Raw genomic sequence first — 22,806 nt, 5'->3', positions numbered from 1 at the left:
TCACATGAGCAAATCTCCATCCAGGACATTTGTGCCCCTCCAGTTCAGGTGCAACCCATCCTTCATGTACAGGTCCCACCTTCCCCAGAAGGCATCCCAATGATGTAGGTATCTGAAGCCCTCCCTCCTGCACCAGCCTCGCAGCTGCTTAAAAATCTCCCCAGCAGTCCTTCGCTCCTCCCTCGCACCTCTCGGCAAATGGAAGCTCCGACCCTGAAGTAAGTGATTTAAACAGTCAGACTTGCCTTCCCAGCAGTCCTTCGCTCCTCCCTCGCACTTTTCGGCATAAATCCTATCTCTCAGAATCCTTTCCAGTCCCTTACTTACCACAGACGTAAGACTGACTGGTCTGTAATTCCCAGGGATTTCTCTATTCCCTTTCTTGAACAGAGGAACAACATTCGCCTCCCCCCAGTCATCCGGTACAATTCCTGTGGAGAGTGAGGAAGCAAAGATCATCACCAGAGGCGCAGCAATCTCATTCCTCACTTTCTGTGGTAACTTTGGATATATCTGGCCCTGGGGACTTATCTATCTTGATGCTTCCCAGAATTTCCAGCAAAAAAACTCATTTTGGGCCACCCCTACCTCCTCAGACTTCAGGCACAAGTTCCCTCCACGATCCCTGATCAGCCCTATCCTCTGTCTGACCATTCTCTTATTTCTCACATAAGTCCAGAACGCCTTTGGGTTTTCCCTAATCTTTCCCACCAAGATCTTTTTGTGCCCCCTCCTAGTTCTCCAGTCCATTTTTGTGTTTTTTTCCTAGCTACCCTCTAATCCTCTAAAGTTGTACCAGATCCCTGCTTCCACAACCTTCCACAAGCTTCCTTCTTGCTCTTGACGAGAAGCTCCTCTTCTCTTGTCATCCAAGGCTCCTTCACTTTATCATTCCTTGCCTGTCTCAGTGGGAAAAAGTTATTCAACACTCGCAACAAGTGCTTCTTAAACAGCCTCCACATTTCTGTTCTACAAAGAACAAAGAAAATTTACAGCTCAGGAACAGGCCCTTCGGCCCTCCAAGCCTGAGCCAATCCAAATCTACTGTCTCAACTGTCTCCCAATTCCTAAGCATCTGTATCCCTCTGCTGCCCACCTACTCATGTATCTGTCCAGATGCACCTTAAATGAATCCACCGTGCCTGCCTCTACCACCTCTGCTGGCAATGCATTCCAGTCACCCACCACCCTCTGTGTGAAGTATTTGCCGCGTGTATTCCCCTTAACCCTTTCACCTCTCACCTTGAAAGCATCACCTCTCGTTAATGAATCCTTCACCCTGGGAAAAAGCTTATCTCTATCTACCCTGTCTATACCCTTCGTGATTTTGTAAACTTCAATCAGGTTCCCTCTCAATTTCCTTTTTTCTAACGAAAACAAACATAACCTACTCAACCTCTCTTCATAGCTAGCACCTTCCATACCAGGCAACATCCTCGTAAACCTTCTCTGCACCCTCTCCAAAGCTCCACATCCCTCTCCAAAGAGTCCAGATCCCTTTCCAAAGAGTCCACATCCCTTTGGTAATGTGGCGACCAGAACTGTACACAGTATTTTAAATGTGGCCTAACCAATGTCTTGTACAATTTTAACCTGATCTGCCAGCTCTTATACTCAATACCCCGTCCAATGAAGGCAAGCATACTATATACCTTCTGGACCACTCTATCTACCTGTGCAGCAACCTTCAGGGTAGAAATGGACCTGCACTCCCAGATCTCTCTGCTCATCAACTTTTCCCAAGGCTCTTCCTTTTACAGTATAATTCACTCTAGAATTAGACTTGCCTAAATGCATCACCTCACATTTGCCTGGATTGAATTTCATCTGCCACTTTTCTGCCCAACTCTCCAGTCTATTTATATCCTCCTGTATTCTTTGGCAGTCCCTTATGTTTTCTGCCACTCCACTAATTTTCATGTCATCTGCAAACTTGCTGATCATACCAACAGTGCCCTCTTCCAGATCATTTATGTATATCACAAACAACAGTGGCCCCGATACTGATTCCTGTGGAACACCACTGGTCATCTTTCGAGAAACTCCCTTCAACTACTATTGTCTGTCTCCTGTTGCTCAACCAGTTCTTTATCCACCTAGCTAAAACACCATGCACACCATGTGACTCCACTTTCTCTATCCCCCGCACAAAACCATGTTGCCTTACACTGATAAGCCCATTCTTTTCTAAATATAAATAGATCCTATCCCTCAGTACCTTCTCCAGCAACTTTCCCACCAGTGACGTCAGGCTCACTGGTCTGTAATTACCTGGAATATCCCTACCACCCTTCTTGTACAGGGGGACAACATGAGCAAACTTGCAGTCCTCCGGCACCTCATCTGTGCTTAAGGATGCCACAAAGATATCTGTCAGTGCCACAGCTATTTCCTCTCTCGCCTCTCTTAGCAACCTAGGATCGATCCCATCTGGTCCTGGGGATTTTTCCACTTTAATAACCTGTAACCTACCCAACACATCTTCCTTACTTATGTCAACGTGATCCAGACTAATCAAACTTCTATCTCTAATCTCAACATTCATCATGTTCCTCTCCTCAGTGAACACTGATGCAAAGTAACCATTCAGAATCTCACCCATTCTCTCAGGTTCGTCACACAGCCTTCCTTCATTATCCTTTAGTGGACCAATCCTTTCTCTAGTGACCCTCTTGCTTCTTATATAAGAATAAAATGTTTTGGGATTCTCCTTAATTCTGCTTGCTAAAGCTATTTAGCCCACTTGATTCCTCATTTAAGACTTGTCCTACTCTTCCAATATTCCTCCAGGGCCCATTCTGTTCTTAGCTGCCTGGACCTTATGTACACTTGCCTTTTCCTCTTGGCTGGTCGTATGATTTCTCCTGTCATCCACAGTTCAGAATGTTGCCTTTCCTATCCTTTGCCTTCAACAGGACATGCCTATCCTGCACTATCGTTAGCTTATCTTTGAAAGCCTCCCACATATCAAATGTGGACTTCCCTTCAAATAGCTGTGTCCAATCCACATTTCCCAGCTCCTGCCTAATTTTGATATAATTGGCCTTGGCCCAGTTTAATACTCTTCCCTTATCTTTGTCTACGAGTATTCTAAAACTTACAGAATTGTGATCACTGTTCTCAAAGAAATCCCCCACCGCAACTTCTACCACCTGTCCTGGCTCATGCCCCAGTACCAAGTCCAATATGGCCCCTTCCCTCATCGGTCTATTGACATACTGCTCTAGAAAATTGTCTTGGATGCTTGTTACAAATTCGACCCCATCCAGACCTCTGACGCTAAGTGTATCCCAGTCAATGTTGGGAAAATTAAAATCTCCCATCACCACTACCCTATTGCCTCTATATATTTCCATAATCTATTTACCTATTTGTTCTTTTACCTCACATTCTCTGTTAGGAGGTCTGTAATACAACCCCAACAATGTAACTGCACCCTTCTTATTTCTCAGCTCCACCTATAATGCCTCTGTCAAAAGTATGAAAAACTTATTTTTCAATTCATTTCAGTTATGAAGAAGAGTCATACCAGACTTAAAATTTTAATTGTATTTCTCTTCATAGTTGCTGCCAGGCGTGTTGAGTTTCTGATTTGATATATTATTGTCACATGTACTGAAAACGTTTTTGTTTTGCATGTTTTTTTGGTTAGGTTAGATTCCCTACGGTGTGGAAACAGGCCCTTTGGCCCAACAAGTCCACACCAACCCTCTGAAAGAGTAACCCACCCAGGCCCATTTCCCTCTGACTAATGCAGCTACAGACAGACAGTATACAATTGACTCAGCAGCTGCAGACAATACAACATGCACTTGAGTTTGAATTGAACGGAATTGACCTGATTGCCATCCCCAGGATAATTGGCAACATCAAGTCGTTTACCAGACTGAGCAGCGCCTCACAACCTTATTTGGAGAGAACTACCTGATCTATGTGCTCCTAAAGCCTCGAGGAATGGATGCCCAAGGACCACGCCACCATTGACATGTCAACGCCTGGTTGGGTCTAGTTGATCAGGGTGATCGAGCCTCAGAAAGGTAACTCGAGACCAACCCCTGGGACCACTAGGAGATGGCCAGACTATCATTGCTATTTGGATCAATGCCAAGATCTAGTGTGGTGGGAGATGATCATCCAGAGTTAAGTTAAAGCACAAGGTATTTGATTAGGTTTATAGTGTAAATTGTTACTTTGTAGAGTATTTTATTATTATAATATTAATTGTGTTAAATAAATATTTATTATTATTGAATCAACTTGCAATTTCTTTGCTGGGCTCAAGAGTTAAGCACAGTATGTGGCAGGCGCAACTTGGGGAAAACAAGGAGATGATGGATAGCAGGCCAGTGCAGATGAAAAGCTTAATAAGTGACAATAAAAGCTCAGGATAGGAGAGAATGAGTGCCCCGTACTGAAAACAAGCTGTTGAACACCATAGTAGGTCTATGAGGAGGTGAGACTGGGTGACTAAAAACAATCCATGTCAGAACAGCAACGTAAGAAAACATGGAAAGATTAATCAGGTCTAAAATGAGGCCCAATGACTGAATATTGAGTCCAAGAAGCTGCAGGATCCCCAAATGGAAAATGAAATGTTGTTCTTTGAGCCTGCGCTGAAACTGGGCGGGACACTGCGGATGAGGGGGCGGGTCACTGAGGGGGCGGGACACTGAGGGGGCGGGACACTGCGGGTGAGGGGGCGGGTCACTGAGGGGGCGGGACACTGAGGGGGCGGGACACTGCGGGTGAGGGGGCGGGTCACTGAGGGGGCGGGACACTGAGGGGGCGGGACACTGCGGGTGAGGGGGCGGGTCACTGCGGGTGGGGCGGGTCACTGCGGGTGAGGGGGCGGGACACTGAGGGGGCGGGTCACTGCGGGTGGGGCGGGTCACTGCGGGTGAGGGGGCGGGACACTGAGGGGGCGGGTCCCTGCGGGTGAGGGGGCGGGACACTGAGGGTGAAGGGGCGGGTCACTGAAGGGGCGGGTCACTGAAGGGGCGGGACACTGAGGGGGCGGGACACTGAGGGGGCGGGACACTGAAAGGGCGGGTCACTGCGGGTGAGGGGGCGGGACACTGAGGGGGCGGGACACTGCGGATGAGGGGGCGGGACACTGAAGGGGCGGGTCACTGAGGAGGCGGGACACTGAAAGGGCGGGTCACTGCGGGTGAGGGGGCGGGTCACTGAAGGGGCGGGACATTGCGGGTGAGGGAGCGGGTCACTGAGGGGGCGGAACATTGCGGGTGAGGGAGCGGGTCACTGAGGGGGCGGAACATTGCGGGTGAGGGAGCGGGTCACTGAGGGGGCGGAACATTGCGGGTGAGGGGGCGGGTCACTGAGGGGGCGGGTCACTGCGGGTGAGGGGGCGGGTCACTGAGGGGGCGGAACATTGCGGGTGAGGGGGGGTGAAGGGGCGGGACACTGGAGGGGGCCGGTCGGGTCAGAGTTGGTGCTGGTTGGACGATGGCGAGGCTCGGGTTGTTGTATTTGTTTGTCGGGGTTGTCTTGTTGTTGTTGTCGAGTCACGGGTTTTGTGCGGGTAAGTGACAATCCCTCCCCTGGTTATTGAAGATAAATGAAGTATGTCATCAATCCTGGTTGAATTGTTTTAAGGCAGTTTGACTTTGTTTTTCAGAGTTTCTCTTCCGGTTTGGATCTTACTATGCCGATCACATGGTGTTACAGAAAGAACCTGGCCGAGCTGTGGTTTGGGGATATGGTGCAGTGGGAGCAATAATCCGTGTGTCGGTCCGGACAGACAGCAATACATTAACTCATGAAGTAACAAGAGTGAACCAAGGTAAGGAATTGTACTTGTTTGTATAATCTGTATCGAGAATGTCTGATTCATAGAGTCACTGAGATGTACAGCACGGAAACAGACCCTTCGGTCCAACCCATCCATGTTGACCAGATATCCCAAACCAATCTAGTCCTACCTGCCAGCACCCGGCCCATATCCCTCCAAACCCTTCCTATTCATATACCCATCCAAATGCCTCTTAAATGTTGCAATTGTACCAGCCTCCACCACGTCCTCTGGCAGCTCATTCCATTCACGTACCACCCTTTGCATGAAAAGAATTGCCCCTTAGGTCTCTTTTATACCCCTCCCCTCGTACCCTATCCATGCCCCTCATGATTTTATAAACCTCTATACGGTCACCCCTCAGCCTCTCATGCTCCAGGAAAAACAGCCCCAGTCTATACAGCCTCTCCCTATAACTCAAATCCTCCAACCCTGGCAACATCCTTAAATCTTTTCTGAACCCTTTCAAGTTTCACAACATCTTTCTGATAGGAAGTAGACAAGAACTGCACGCAATATTCCAACAGTGGCCTAATCAATGTCCTGTATAGCCGCAACATGACTATATACTCAATACTCTGTACTCAGTACTCTGACCAATAAAGGAAAGCATACCAAATGCCGCCTTCACTATCCTATCTACTTGCGACTCCACTTTCAAGGAGCTATGAACCTGCACTCCAAGGTCTCTTTGTTCAGCAACACTCCCTCGGACTTACCAACAAACTGCCAGACTACTCAGACCCCTTGGCATCACAAACACACTAAAACAGCAGCTAATGAACTTCAAAGACCCTAAACAGACATCAAACAAAACTAATATCATTTACAAAATACCATGCACGGACTGTAACAAACACTACATTGGACAAACAGGCAGAAAACTAGCCACCAGTATACATGAACACCAACTAGCCACAAAAAGACATGACCCTCTCTCACTAGTATCCTCACATATAAATGAGGAAGGACACCACTTCAACTGGGACAACACATCCATCCTAGGAGAAGCCAAACAAAGATACGCATGAGAATTCCTAGAAGCATGGCATTCCAACTGGAACTCTATCAACAAACACATTGAGTTAGACCCCATCTACCACCCCCTGAGAAAAGGAACAGGAAATGACCTCACCACAAGATTGACATCAACCCAAACATATCAATAGAAAGCAGGAACTTTCATCAATGCTTCGCCTGAGGCCCACTGAAGACGTTACTTAGTAGAGTAATGCAACATCTGGAAATGAACCTTGCGGCTCAGCGAGCAAACCTACATCCATTTTTTCATGGTGTTTAAAGACATCCAGCACTTCCTTCTCTGTAATATGGACATTTTCAAGATGTCATTGTCTATTTCCCTACTTTCTATATCTTCCATGTCCTTTTCCACAGTAAATACTGATGCAAAATACTCATTTAATATCTCCCCCATCATGTGCAGCTCCACAAAAAGGCTGTCTTGCTGATGCTTGTGGAGTCCTATTCTCTTCGAGGAGAAAGTGAGGACTGCAGATGCTGGAGATCAGAGCTGAAAATGTGTTGCTGGAAAAGCGCAGCAGGTCAGGCAGCATCCAAGGAACAGGAAAATCGACATTTCGGGCATAAGCCCTTCTTCAGCCCCGAAACGTCGATTCTCCTGTTCCTTGGATGCTGCCTGACCTGCTGCGCTTTTCCAACAACACATTTTCAGCGAGTCCTATTCTCTCCCTAGTTACCCTATTGTCCTTTAATGCATTTGTAAAGACCCTTTGGATTCTCCTTAACTCTATTTGCCAAAGCTATCTCACATCCCCTCTTTGCCCTCCTGATTTCCCTCTTAAGTATACTCCTAATACCTTTAATTCTTCCAAGGATTCACTCCATCTATCCTGAATACCTGACATATGCTTCCTCCTTTTTCTTAACCAAACCCTCAATTTCTTTAGTCGTCCAGCATTTCCTACACCTACCAGCCTTTTCTTTCATCCTAACAGGAATATACTGTCTTTGGACTCACGTTATCTAATTTCCGAAGGTTTCCCATTTTCAGCCGTCCCTTTACCTGTGGACATCTGCCATCAATCAGCTTTTGAAAGTTCTTGCCTAATACCGTCAAAATTGGCCTTTCTCCAATTTAGAATCTCAACTTTTAGATCTGGTCTATCTTTTTCCATCACTATTTTAAAACTAATAGAATTATGGTCGCTGGCCCCAACATGCTCCCCCTCTGACACCTCAGTCACCTACCCTGCCTTATTTCGCAAGAGTAGGTGAAGTTTTGCACCTTTTCTCGGAGGTACATCCATACACTGAATGAGAAAATTTTCTTGTTTGCACTTAAAAAAAATTCTTTTCCATCTAAACCCTTAACACTATGGCAGTCCCAATCTATGTTTGAAAAGGTAAAATCCCCTATTATTCTTACAGATAACTGAGATTTCCTTGCAAATTTGTTTCTCAATTTCCCTTTGACTAGTGGGTCTAGAATGCAATCCCAATAAGGTGACCATCCTTTTCTTATTTCTCAGTTCCACCCAAATAACTTGCCTGGAAGTATTTCTGGGAATATCCTCCCGCAGTACAGCTGCAATGCTTTCCCTCATCAAAAATGCCACTGCCCCTCTTCTCTTGCCTCCCTTCCTGTAGCATTTGTATCTTGGAACATTAAGCGGCCAGTCGTGGTGGTACTATTAGTAGAAAAGTCAAGAATCCGTCTTTCCCTGGCTGCAGGCCTTCAAGCTAGGGCTCCGGATAAGGGGACTAATTTTGGATTATAATTAGAAGTTTCCCCATCTGGTTGAGAGTATTCTAACCTCGAACATTGTGGATGATCAGCTGTTGAGCATATTCGAGATTGAGATTGAAAGAGTACTGCACTTGAGGCGCATCAAGGAATGTGAGAATCAAGTGGAAAAGTAGATTTGAAGTTGAGGATCAGTCATGATTTTATGAAATTAAGAACCAGACTTGGGGGACTGTATAGCCTATTCCTGAATCTATTCCTTAATGTTTTTATGCTGCCAATTATGGAGTAAAACAGGATTTAGTAAGGAAATTCTGATTATAGTAAATAACCAGGAAGTACCAGGAAAAGGCTTCCAACACTCAAAAGTAGAAAACCCATTTTAGGGAACTTTAAGAAAGCAATTTAAACAGCAAACCGTAGACATGGAAAAGGACTTGTGAACAGGATTCGGGACAACACTAAGATATTTTATAAATACATTTTAAAGGCAAGAGGTTAACCGGGGAAAGAGTAGGGTCATGAGTGATCAAGGATTTGACTCACCCTGCCCCGCCCCCTCACCCACCATACCCTATCCCCATAGTCAAATCCTGGCTTTGAAGCCACAAGATGTTAGAAGGATGTGGAATGAATACTTCTCTTCGGTCTTCACTCTGGAAAAGGAGAATGTAGGAATGAAATTCGCGGAAAGGGACAGTGAAGAACTTGCAAAGTTTGAACCTGGCAATAGGGAGGTATTGGAGGCTCTGTTAGGCTTAAAACAGATAAATCCCCCTGACCCGGCTGAATTGCTGCTGTGTGAGGCAAGGCAGACAATTTTTAATTCCTCTCTGGCCACATGGGAAGTGCCAGAGGACTGGAGGACAGCTGATGTGGTTCCAGTTTTTAAGAGGCATGGTGGAGATGAACTGGGAAATTACAGTCTGGTGAGTTTCACGTTAGTAATATGGAAACGATTGAAGAAAATTCTGAGGAACAAAGTAATGCTAATTAGTGTTATAGAGTCGAACAGCAAGGAACAGCATGGTCCATGCTGACTATGTTTCCATACTAAACTAGATCCATTTGGCTATATCCCTCTAAACCTTTCATATTTATGCATTTGTCCAAATTTATCTTAAAAATATGCCCCTAGTTCCGAACTCTCCCACCCTAGAGAAAGGACCCTTGTTATTTACCTATCTATGCCCTTCATGATTTTATAAACCTTTCAAAGGACCCCCCTCAACTTCCTGTGCTCCACTGAAGAAAGTCCTAGCCTATCTAGCCTATTTTTTATAACTCAAACCCTCCATTCCTGGTAACATCCTGGCTAATCTTTGCTGACTTGGAAGGACAGGTGTTGATTAAAGATAGTCAGCATAGCATTGTCAGAGGGTGGTTATGCCTAACAAATTTGCACAAATAAATTGAAAATGAGATTAAGTGTGTGGATGAAGGAAGTTCAGTTGATGTAGTTTATGTGGATTTTAGCGAAGCTTTTTACAAGGTGCATCATGGGAGACTGATCGAGAAGGGCAAATGTCATTGAACTGAGGGAAACATAGTCAGGAATGGGTTTAGTAATACGACACACAGAGTAGTGGTAGAAGGCTGTTTGAGTGACTGGAGATTAGCATCCAGTGGTGTACCAGAAAGATCAGTACTGGGACCTTTATTATTTCTTATATTCAGAAATAATGTACGTGAAAATGGGGGAGGGAATGCAAAGTAAAATTATAGATGATGCCAAGATTGGTAGAGTGGTTAACAGTGAAGAAAATGATTGTAAGTTACATGAAGATATAGGTAGGTTGGTCAGATGGGCAGACCAGCGGCAAATGGTATTTAATCCTGATAAGTGTGAGGAGATGTTTCTTCTTCCAAAGTACAAGATAAGGGAGTATTTAGTGAATGGCAGGACATTGCGTAGTTTAGAGGAACAGAGGGATTTTTGGATAATTATTCACAGATCCTTGAAGTTGGCTGAGCATGTGAATAGGATAGTTAAGGCATATGGAATCTATGCATTGATTGATGAAAGCATGTTATGGACTAGGCCAGCCCCCCTCTAAACATTTTAAGAAGCCAACCCAGAATTTAAATTTTATTTTGTGCTAAGTGGATATTCCAGGAGTGATGCAGCTAGGCAACCATTCAGCTTTAAACAAAACAGAATTTATTTAAACATTACAGATGAAATACAAACAAAAGAAAACTGAATTTAGAATAACTTATTTGATAACCAGACCAACAAAATATCGCAACTTAACGAAGGTGTTCCAATCCTGGCAACATCCCATAAACACACCCCTTAACAAAAGATAAATTCAAACAGATTCTTACAGGCAGGAGAGGTTTCAGAGAGAAAGTTCAGGCAAGACCTCTGTTAAAGCATAGAACTGCTTTTCACTGTAGCCACTTCTTAGGTCCCCAGTAATTTTCTTGACTGCTTGCTAAAAGAAACCAAACTAGAAAATAAACCTGAATTGGAGAACTGTTAGCCATTTCATCACCCACTGACTTTACAAACCTTCTTGGAAAAAAAAACCTAAGGACAGCATAACCTTGTTAAAGAGGTAGCATTGTCACAAGCATAAGAGAAAGGAAATAATGTTGGAGTTGCACAGAGCATTGATCAGGTCACAGCTGGAGTATTGTGTGTAGTTATGGTCACCTCACTACAGGAAAGCTGTGATAACTCTGGATGTAGGTTTGCTTGCTGAGCTGGAAGATTCATTTTCAGATGTTTCGTCACCATACTAGGTAACATCTTCAATGAGCCTCCGGACAAAAAACTGCTGGTGTTTCCTGCTTTCTGTTTATATGTTTGGGTTTCCTTGGGTTGGTGACATCATTTCCTATGGTGATGTCATTTCCTGTTCTTTTTCTCGGTGGTAGATGGGATCTAACTCGATGTGATTGTTGATAGAGTTCCGATTGGAATGCCATGCTTCTAGGAATTCTCGTGCGTGTCTCTTTTTGGCTTGTCCTAGGATGGATATGTTGTCCCAGTCAAAGTTAGCACGCCCTGAGAAAAAGAACAGGAAATGACATCACGAACCCAAGGGAACCCAAACATATAAATAGAAAGCAGGAAACACCAGCAGTTCTTCGTCCAGAGGCTCACCGAAGGTGTTACTTTAGTATGGTGATGAAGCATCTGAAAATGAGCCTTCCAGCTCAACGAGCAAACCTACATCCAGAACCTCAACGTGAGCTACAAATCTTCTCAAAACTCGCTACCTGTGATAGCATTAGAGGGGGTAGGGAGAAAGTTCACTAGGATGTTGTCTGGGATGGAGAAATTGAGGTATAAGGAAAGAACAAAGAACATTACAGCACAGAAGCATGCCCTTCAGAGCTCCAAGCCTGTGCTGATCCAGATCCTCTATCTAAATCTGCCGTTTATTTTCTAAGGATCTATATCCCTTTGCTTCCCTACCCATTCATGTATCTATCTAGATACACCTTAAATGATGCTATCATTCCCACCCCAAACACCTCTGCTGGTAACGCATTCCAGGCACCCACCACCCTCTGCATGAGGAACTTTCCATGCATATCTCCCCTAAACTTTTCCCCTCTCAGTTTGAACCGGTGACCCCTAGTATTTGAGTCCTCCAATCTGGGGAAAATGTTTTTTGCTATCCACTCTATCTACACCATTCATGATTTTGTAGGCCTCAATCAGGTCCCCCTCAACTTCCTTCTTTCCAATGAAAATAATCCTAATCTATTCAACCTCTCATAGCTAGCATCCTCCATACCAGGCAACATCCTGGTGAACATCCTCTGCACCAAAGCATCCACATCCTTTTGGTAATGTGGTGACCAGAACTGTACACAGTATTCCAAATGTGGCTGACCTGTTATACAACTGTAACATGACTTGCTAACTGTTTAGTGAGAGACTAAATAGATTTGGATTATTTTCTTTCGAGCTGAGATGACTGAGGGGGGGGGCCATGATTGAGCTATATAAGATTATGAGGAGTGAACAGAGCACAGCTATTCCCCTTGGCTGAGGGTCAATCATGAAAGGGCATTGTTTTAGGGTATGGGCAGGAGACTCGGCATTTGATGGGCATCTGGAATGCACTGTTTGGAAAAATAGTGAAGGCTGGAAGTCTTACAAACTTTAAAAGATATTTGAATGAGTATTTCAAAAATCATAAAATTCAAGAATATGGTACAATTGCAGGAAATTGGGATTAGTGCATTATTAGTGGTAGTTATGCCAGATTTGATGTGCTGAACAATCTTTGCTGTACCTATGAATACACCTTCTTTTAGAGACAAGTGGGCATTGCAGTGCCTGGGAGACGACATCACCCCGGATGATGGTATTTTGATTTAATAAGTTCCATTCACTGCTCGTGACCTGCTCTTCAAGTGCCCCACTGGAGGCTGCTTCACTGATTTTTAAAGTTTCTTTTTCATAAGAATATACGTCATCTGACGAATTGGGTTAGATTCAAGTTTGCAGAGGGAAGTAAAGGTAGAGACAGTGGAGGATTTGGCCAAGTCTTCAAATTCTAGATATGACAGAGGACTCTGATGATAAATGTCATATTCTTGTTTAGAAACTAGCAGAAGGAGGGACCTGTAACTGTAGACCAGCCACTTGAACTGGTGGTGACAAAACTGAGTGAAGAACCCAAGTAAAAATTAATTGCCACTTGACAGTCCCTTGGATTAGTGAATGAAAGTCAAGATGAATTTGTTAAAGTCAAATGAAGCTCAATTTGATTAACAAAGAGGGCCAGTGAGTGTAGAGTACAGTTCATATTATGTATATCCAAAGATATTTGATAAAATGCTGCGACTTGTGAACAAAATTGAAGATGCACAGTAAAAGTGCCAGAGTGGAAAAAGCACAGCAGGTCAGGCAGCGTCCAAGGACTACGAGAGTCGATGTTTTGGGCATATCCCTGCTTCAAGACTGGGGAGGGAGAAGGGGGCTGAGAGCTAAATCGGGGAGGGAGTTAGGGCTAGGGAAAGATAAGTAGAAGGTGATGGTGATAGGTTGGTGAAAGTGTGGAACGGATATGTGGGAGGACAATGGACAAGTAGGCCAGATCACTAGGGTGGATCTGACTTGGAGGTTTGGATCTGGGATGGGGTGGGGGGAGATGAGATTTGGAAACTGGCAAATTCAGTGTTCATGCCATACGGTTGTAGGGTCTCGAGGCGGAAGATGAGGTGTTCCTCCTCCAATTTGTGGTGGCCTGTGTAGGCAGTGGAGGAGGCCCAGAATGGACATGTCCTCAGGAGTGTGGGAGGGGGAGTTGAAGTGGATAGCCACATGAAGGTGGGGTTGGTTCATGTACGGATCAGAAATATTCTCTGAACCATCCTGTGACTTTGCACTTGGGGCACCGATACTGCTCATTTAACAAGGTTATACTGTCCTTGGCTTTGTTTCAGAGTTCGTAAAAGCAGCCATTCTGAAAAGTCTGACTTGGATGGGTTTTAGTGCCAATTTGATTATAGTTAACAGATACTGCCTCAGGCAAAAGGCGTTCAAATTTTTAAAAGAAACACTTATATGATTAAAGAGGGGTGGCCAGTGCTCTAGGTTCAACTTTTTTCTAGTTTGGTTTGGTTTTAGCAGTCTGGCTGTTCACTAAAAGCAGTCAGTCAGTGAGGCTGATAGAACATAGAACAATACATCACAGTACAGGCCCTTCGGCCCACGATGTTGTGCCGAACATTTGTTCTAGCTTAAGCACCCATCCATGTACCTATCCAATTGCCGCTTAAAGGTCATCAATGATTCTGACTCTGCCACTCCCACAGGCAGCGCACTCCATGCCCCCACCACTCTCTGGGTAAAGAACCTACCCCTGACATCCCCCCTATACCTTCCACCCTTCACCTTAAATTTATGTCCCCTTGTAACACTTTATTGTACCCGGGGACAAAGTCTCTGACTGTCTACTCTATCTATTCCTCTGATCATCTTATAAACCTCTATCAAGTCACCCCTCCCCCTTCGCCGTTACAATGAGAAAAGGCCTAGCACTCTCAACCTATCCTCGTACGACCTATTCTCCATTCCACGCAAAATCCTGGTAAATCTTCTCTGCACCCTCTCCAAAGCTTCCACATCTTTCCTAAAGTGAGGTGACCAGAACTGCACACAGTACTCCAAATGTGGCCTAACCAAGTCCTGTACAGCTGCAACATCACTTCATGACTCTTGAATTCAATCCCTCTGCTAATGAACGCTAATACACCATAGGCCTTCCTACAAGCTCGATCCACCTGAGTGGCAACTTTCAAAGATCTATGAACATAGACCCCAAGATCCCTCTGCTCCTCCACCTTACTAAGAACCCCACCGTTAACCCTGTATTCAGCATTCTTATTTGTCCTTCCAAAATGGACAACCTCATACGTGACAGGGTTGAACTCCATCTGCCACTCCTCAGCCCAGCTCTGCATCATATCTAAGTCCCTTTGCAGCCGACAACAGCCCTCCTCACTATCCACAACTCCTCCAATCTTCCTGATGGTGCAAGAAGCTACATGGAAGAAAGTGTTCTATGCTGAACCCCTCTGCCATCTCTCTCTCTCTCTCTCTCTCTCTCGTGCCAAGAGGTGTTTATTGGAACAGCATCATTAAGTTGGGATAGTTGGCTGGGTTTTCAGTGAGGTTAAATTATTAAATATTCTGTTCTCTTTTGTATATGTTTCATTCAGTAATCTTGTGAATGAATTCTGTTTTGTTTCAAACTAAGTAGTTTGACCAGCTGCATCTCTCCTTGAATATCCACTTACACCTGCTTTAAAACAACTAGTAAAGTTAGGATCCGGGCTACTTTCTTAAAATGTTTTGGGGGTGTCTGGCCTGGCCCAATACAGATTTGGGGCTCTTTGTTCTATAGCTCCAGATTGGGATTCGTGTTGCTGGACTCAAAGGCAGCAAGTGTTAGGTGTTAGTGTCTTTTGTTCTGGGTGTTGAATTAAGTTGGTTTAATCAATACTTGGCATAGCAATAGCTCTTTTCAGTCATCAAGGGTTTTCTGGGGTAGATTAAGAGACAAAAGACAGGAAAGGCCAACAGAAATAAAACAGTTTGAATTACAATTAAAATCAGAGGAAAGAGAAAAGGAATGAATCACTTTAGCAGAGCAAAGAGAGAGAGAGAGAGAGAGAGAGAGAGAGAGAGAAAAGGAAGAAAAAGGCAGAGTTTGAACTTCAGAAATTGGTACCTAGACAGGAAAGACAGCTTAACAAGATGGACATGAAGGCTGAAGGTAAGCTCAGTAGAGAGTGAGGATGAGGAAACCCATGGTAGCTGAAGGCATGGTGAGAAACTGTTAAATATCTTCAAGCATTTCCTAATTTGATGAAAAGGATATGGAAACCTTTTTCATCTCATTTGAAAAGGTGGGGTAAACAAATGCGATGGCCATTGACCAATGGTTGTGTTGATCCAAACAAAACTTTTGTAAGTAGCGGTAGTGAGGTGTTTGCATCGTTATCAGAGGAGGTATCTGGGCCATATGAGGAGGTGAAGACAGCCATCTGATGGCTTCTGGCACAAGCTCATATGTTCAACAGACAACATTTCAGGAGTCAAAGGAGGGGCAGTTTAGGATATCCAGATTCTGGATTAGTGCAGCACAGCAGTTCAGGCAGCATCCGAGGAGCAGTAAAATCGAGTTTAGGATATCCAGTCAGCATGGATGAGTTGGACCAAAGGGTCTGTTTCCATGCTGTGACTCTATAACTCTAAATACAACAAAAAATTGAAACTTCGATGACCCTGGTGAATCCAGCAGTGAGTTTGAAAGGATCAAACAAAGTAATTTTGATAAGTGGATAAGGGCATTAAAAATAAAGCAAATCTATTAGATTAGATTACAGTGTGGAAACAGGCCCTTCGACCCAACAAGTCCACCCTGACCCGCCGAAGCGCATTTGGATTATGGGAGGAAACCGGAGCACCCGGAGGAAACCCACGCAGACACGGGGCGAATATGCAATCTCCACACAGACAGTCACCTGAGGTGGGAATTGAACCCGGGTCTCTGGCGCTGTGAAGCCGCAGTGCTAACCACTGTGCCACCGTACCGCCCATGATGCTCTTAGAGAGAGAATTATTTTGGAGGAGTTCAAAAATTCAATTCCTGAAGTAGTGAGAATTTGTGTACGAGCAGAGTTAAAAAGGCAAGATCATCAGCTGAAATGGCTGATGATTGAAGTGGTCCATAAATCAAAGTTTGGCTTCCAACATCAATTTGAGAGAGAAGCTGGGGCAAAGAGAAATTCTTGCCTGGAAAGGGAAAGTTAGATCTCCGTGTAGGTCATAAGGATAACAACACAGGGTAAAAATGAAACCTTTGAAGGGGAAAGAGAAAACAAAATCTCTGGTGTTTTCACTGCAAAAAGTAGGCCACGTGAAATCACAGTGTTAGTGGATTAGGAAAAGCACTGTGAAGCCAGATGTTGGAAAACAGGATAAGCCAGTGAATTTTGTTGGAGTGGTAATGGAAAGCAGAGTGAAGTCTAGAAAGCTGCACCAGAATGTACAATCTGGTCAGAGGTTGGTTAAAGAGGAAACGCCAGATCCTCTTGAACTGTATACCTGTTAAAGTAGAGTTAACTCACATATACCAGGAGCAGCAGGTAAAGAGGTTACAATATTAAGAAATACAGGATCCTTTGAATCTGTGATGTTGAAAGATGAGGAGATGGAGGACCGTTGCCAGAAAAATGTACTAGTAACGGGAATGCATGGTAAGACAAGAAGCACTCAATTATGTAAAATGAGGCTTGAGTGTCCAGTGATGAGTGGAGAACTTGTGGGAGGAGTACTGGACAAACTCTCAGTTCCAGGAGCCAACTTGTCCTTGTTAACAATATGGCTGGTTCACAGGTAGGAGTGCTGCCTACTGTGGTTGAAAAGCCAGTGGAAACTCAGGCAACTGAACTTTTATAGGACACATATCTGGAATTTTTCCTGACTGTGTGGTAACAAGGTCACAAAGTCAGCAGTTGAAACAGAAGAAATCAAAGAGTGCAAATAAGAAAGTTCAAGTGGAATTAGCAGATTGATCAGATGGTTGACACAACCCAGGAACAGATAGGTGACAAAAGAGATAAGTTACTTAGTTACAGCAGAAAGATGAAAATGTAAAGCGATTGTATCAAAAGGCATACATGGAAAAAGAATCCGCATGTATTCCTATCATACTGGCTACTATCTTAAGAATGATGTCTTAATGTCTTAAAGAAGTGGAGACCATCACATATTTGGACAGATGAGAAATTTGCAGGAGTTCATCAATTCATATTGCCAGTGAGTTATAGAAAGGTGGTGTTGTGGGTAGCGCATGAGCTACTACTAGGGGGTCATTTAGGAGTGAGAAAAACTCAAGCTAAAATACAAAAACATTTTTAGTGGTCTGGACTGCACAAGGATGTAGTTGAATTTTGCCAGACATGCCGTACATGCCAGGTAATTGGAAACCACGAGAAGTAATAAAACCCCATCTTTAATACCTATTCCTGCATTTGAGGAACTTTTTACAAGAGTCTTAATTGATTGCATAGGACCCCTATCTAAAACAAAAAGTGGAAATCAGTATTTGTAAATAATAATGGAGGTGTCCATTAGATTTCCAGAGGCCATTCCATTTTGCAATATCACAGCTAAAAGGATTGTCGAGGAATTACTCAAATTGATATTACTAGATATGAACTACCCACAGAGGTACAATCAGATCAAGGGTCAAATTTCACATCAAAATTATTCAAGGAAGTTATGAACAGCTTAGGAATAAAACAATTCAAATCTACAGCGTAATATCCAGGGTTGCAGCAAGCACTCGAAAGGTGGCATCAGACACTAAATACCATGTTGGAGGCTTATACTCAAAATCATCCAGATGTTTGGGATAAAGGAATTCTGTTTGTACTTTTTGCAAACAGAGATCCACCAAATGAATCAACCAAATTCAGTCCATTTGAATGAACTTTTGGGATTGAAGTGAGAGGACTGCTAAAATTGATTAAAGAGAAATTGTAGGTCATAATTCAGAGACCACATATTTGGACTTTGTGTCAAATTTTAGGAAACTACTAAGTAGAGTGGAGGAGTTGTCTGGACAGCATTTAATCGTTTCACGGCATATAATGAAACAGGAAACAGACAAGAAATCAAAAACTTGCAACTTTGATGTTTGGGTTAAGGTGTTAATGTTACTTCCAGTGATAGATGAACCTTATCAAGTTGAAAGGAAATTGAGTGAGGTGATAAGGACTCCAGACAGAAAGAAACCTGAGTGTGTCATGTGAAGATGCTTATAAGGTATGTTGGAACATAGAACATTACAGCTCAGTACAGGCCCCTCAGCCCTCGATGGTTTTGCAGGTTGGCAAACAATCTGAAGCCCATCTAACCTATACTATTCCATTTTCATCCATATGTCTATCCAATGACCATTTAAATGCCCTTAAAGTTGGCGGGTCTGCTACAGTTGCAGACATGCCATTCCACACCCCTACTACTCTGAGTAAAGAAACTACCTCTGACATCTGTCCTATATCTATCACCCCTCAATTTAAAGCTATGCCCCTTCATGGTAGCCATCACCATCGAGGAAAAAGGCTCTCACTGTCCACTCTATCTAACCCCCTTATCTTATATGTCTTAATTAAATCACCGCTCTACCTTCTGTCTAAAAAAAAAAGCCTCAAGTCCCTCAGCCTTTCCTCATAAGACCTTCCCTCCATTCCAGACAACATTCTAGTAAATCTCCTCTGAATCCTTTCCATAATGCAGTAACCAGAACTGTACACAATACTCCAGGTGTGGCCGCTGCAGAGTTTTGTACAGCTGCAGCTTGATTATGTTTTCTGAAAGTATGCATTCAATCTCCTTTGAACCTGTGCCACCTTTAGAGGGTCAATATCTATAAGGATTTTGCACGATAGCACCATTTAAGGTGTACATGAATGAGCAGGGACCAGAGGAATACAATAGAAAATAGGTGACAGGTTTAGGTAGAGGATCTGGATTGGTGCAGGCTTGGAGGGCCAAAAGGCCTGTTTCTGTGCTGTACTTTTCTTTGCTCTTTGATCTTGTTCTTAATCGGAACAGCATTTCCTATATCTACATCATGCATAATTAGGTCAGTACTTCCCAGCCTATTTCCACATATCTTCCCAAGTGATTGTAGTATCTCTTTCAGGGCATTTTGATTTTCCTCTGGAAGGTAACTTAATAATTTATCCCAATTTTTGACAACTTCCTCATTGTCCAATTTAATTTGAGGAATGTCCAATTCAGAATCCCCCGAATTTGGTCCTTTCCACTGTACTGGAACCAATAACACAGTCTCCTTTGCCTTTCTCTCCATGTCAAAATCTTTGTTGTCATTGTCTGCAGAAATAGTGCCAAAAGACTGCAGGACAGCAAATGTTGTTCCCTTGATCAGGAAGATGGGTAGAGCTAACCTAGAATATTGTGCCCAGTTCTGGTTGTCTCCTTATAGAAAGGATGTGGATGCTTTAGAGAGGAGATTTACCAGGATGTTGCCTGAATTGGAGGGCATGTCTTAAAGAAGAGGTTGAGTGAGCTAGGGCTTCTCACACTGGAAAGAAGGAAGAGCGGTGACTTGATAGAGGTGTACAAGATAATGAGAGGCATAGATCGAGTAGATAGCCACAGACCTATCCCCAGGGCAGGAATGTCTGCCATGAAGGGTTGTAATTTTAGGGTGATTGGAGGAAGGTATAGAGGAGATGTCAGAGGTAGATTCTTTACGCAAAGAGTGGTGGGTGCATTGAATATAGTACCAGCAGAGGTACAACAGTCAGAGACGTTAAGGATATTTAAGCGACTGCTGAACAAACACATGGACGGCAGTAAATTAAGGAGTGTTTAGATTAGGTTGATTTAGATTACGATAAATGTTCGGCACCACGTCGTGGGCCGAAGGGTCTGAAGTGTGCTGTGCTATTCTATGTTCTATGTATGTTGTGGTGTACTAACAATTTAAAATGAGAGGGTTTTATAATGAAGCATTTTTTTATTAATAAGTTTTTATTTTAAAGGAGGCATTGTGCTGATGCTACTCCTTTAACGAGGTTATGCTGTCCTTGGCTGCTTTTTGAGAGAGGTCGTAAAAGCAGCGATCCTGAAAAGTCTGGCTTGGATTGATTATAGGGCCAATTTGATTATAGCTAATAGATACTGTCTCAGGCAAAAGATTGCCATGTTTTTAAAAGAAACACTTGTACTTTGAAAGAGGAACGGCCAGTTCTCCCAGCTCAGCTTTTCTCTGGTTTGGTTTTAGCAGCCTGGCTGTTCACCGAAAGCAGTCAGTCAGTGACGCTGCTTTCCCAAGAAACAGTCTCTCGCCCTCTCTCACCAAGGATGTTTATGGAGATTGTTGCAAGGATGTCAAACGGCATCATTAAGTTGGGATAATCGCTTGGGTTTTTGAATAGGTCAAGTTATTTGGTATTCTGATTTTTGTTTTGTGTGCTTTATTCTGTAATCTTGTAAATAAATTCTGTTTTGTTTCAAACTAAGTGGTTTGACCAGCTGCATCCCTCCTGGGATATCCACTATACCCCTGCTTAAAACAGCTAGCAAAGTTAGGATCTGGGCTACTTTCTTGAAATTATTTGAGGGGGTCTGGCCTGGTCCATAACACTTGATCTCTCTGATGTAGAGGAGAGCAGTAGATGCAATAAATGAGGTTGGAGGATATACAAGTAAATCTCTGCTGGGTTTGGAATCCCTTTGGGGCCTTGGACTAAGGTGAGTGGGGAGGTGTGGGAGCAGATTTTGCACTCTTACACTAGCAGAGGAACATGCCAGGTGTGGAGAGGCTGTTAGTGGGGAGTCTCCAGCATCTGCAGTCCTCACTTTTTCCTAGTAAAATTGGCAGGACAAGTCTAAATGTAAAATTACTCACGGTACAGAAAACAGATGGTAACAGTTGTGTTTTAGACTTGAAGAAATCAGGCAGTGGTATTTGGCAGCCATCAGTATTGCCACCACTTTTCTTTTGAATATATATTAAGGGGAATGTGGTATTATCGCGAAACTATTAATCCAGAAACTCAGCTGAGGTTCTGGGGACCTTGATTCAAATTCCTTGGCAAATGGAGGAATGTTGAATTCAATTTAAAAAAAAACAGGAATTAAGAATCTACTAATGACCATGAAACATTACTGATGGTCAAAATAGTGGATTTGGCTCATGATGTCCTTCCAGAGTCCATTCCCACAGCAATGTGGTTGAATCTCAACTGCCCTCTGAATTGGCTTAGTAAGCCACTCAGTTCAAGGGCAGCTATGGGGGGATAGTAAATGCTGGCCTGTCAGTGATGCCCACGTTGTACAAGTGAATAAAAATAAATTAATAACCGAAATTGTGGTGATATTATTTCAAAATTTACAATGTCACAAGCAGTGAAGAGGATAGTTATGGGAAAACATAGACAGGTGAAATGGGCAGGGGCATGGCAGATGTAATTTAACAGAAATGTAAAATGATGTACATTTGTTGGAACAGTGAGAGGCAGTGTACATTAAATTGTGCAATTTTTAAAGGGCATCAGGAACCGTGAGATTGGAGTTTTACATATCTTTGAGGATGAAAGTATTCTTTCACCAAAAACTTCAACAAAATTAAATCGTTCCACTCTGGAAAAAGTAACATAAAGGTGCAAACAGTTATAAGTACAAATTTTATCAAAAGTCTAACCTTGTAACTTTTTTTTATTCATTCATGCAATATTTATTGCTGTTCTCTAACAGTCCTGAAGTCGGTGGTGGTGAACCTGCTGCCTTGAACCAGTCTTGCCCTTGTGTCAAAGTACGTCCTCAGTTCGGTCAGGAAGGGAGTTCCTGGAGTTTGACTTAGATTTTGCATTGCTAATAATTATTGAATATGAAACTCTACTTGGAACTGTTTCCTTCTGACTTAAAAAGACAGGTTTACCGGACTCAGTGGTTAGCACTGCAGCCTTTCAGCACCAGGGGCCCAAGTTCAATTCCAGTCTCAGGCAACTGTCTGTTTGGAGGTTGCACGTTCTCCCCATGTCTGTGTGGGTTTTCTCCAGATGTTCTGGTTTCCTTCCTCTATCCAAAGACGTGTATGTTTGGTGAGTTGGCCATGCTAAATTGCCCATTGTGTCCAGGGATGTGCAGGCTAGGTGGATTAGCCATAGGAAATGCAGGGTTACAGGGAAAGGGCAGGGTGTTGAGTCTGGGTGGGATGCGCTTCAGACGTTTGGTGTGGACTGAATGGTCTGCTTC

General features: G+C 43.6%; 1 protein-coding gene across 1 annotated transcript in view; it reads left to right on the top strand.

The window, feature by feature from the left end:
* Positions 1-5,435: 5,435 nt before the first annotated feature.
* The window catches only part of siae (sialic acid acetylesterase), a 126,375-nt gene continuing 109,004 nt past the window's right edge, over positions 5,436-22,806 (top strand). Inside the window, exons 1-2 of the mRNA XM_072592983.1 lie at positions 5,436-5,539; positions 5,636-5,800. Coding sequence (XP_072449084.1) covers positions 5,464-5,539; positions 5,636-5,800 — 241 coding nt within the window. The 5' untranslated portion in view covers positions 5,436-5,463. The remainder of the gene's footprint in view (positions 5,540-5,635; positions 5,801-22,806) is intronic.

This window comes from Chiloscyllium punctatum, chromosome 23, assembly GCF_047496795.1.
Source record: "Chiloscyllium punctatum isolate Juve2018m chromosome 23, sChiPun1.3, whole genome shotgun sequence".
In the NCBI taxonomy this organism is placed as follows: Eukaryota; Metazoa; Chordata; class Chondrichthyes; order Orectolobiformes; family Hemiscylliidae; genus Chiloscyllium; species Chiloscyllium punctatum.
The sequence above is the reverse complement of the archived record's forward strand: the minus strand, read 5'-3'. Positions and strand labels throughout refer to the sequence as shown.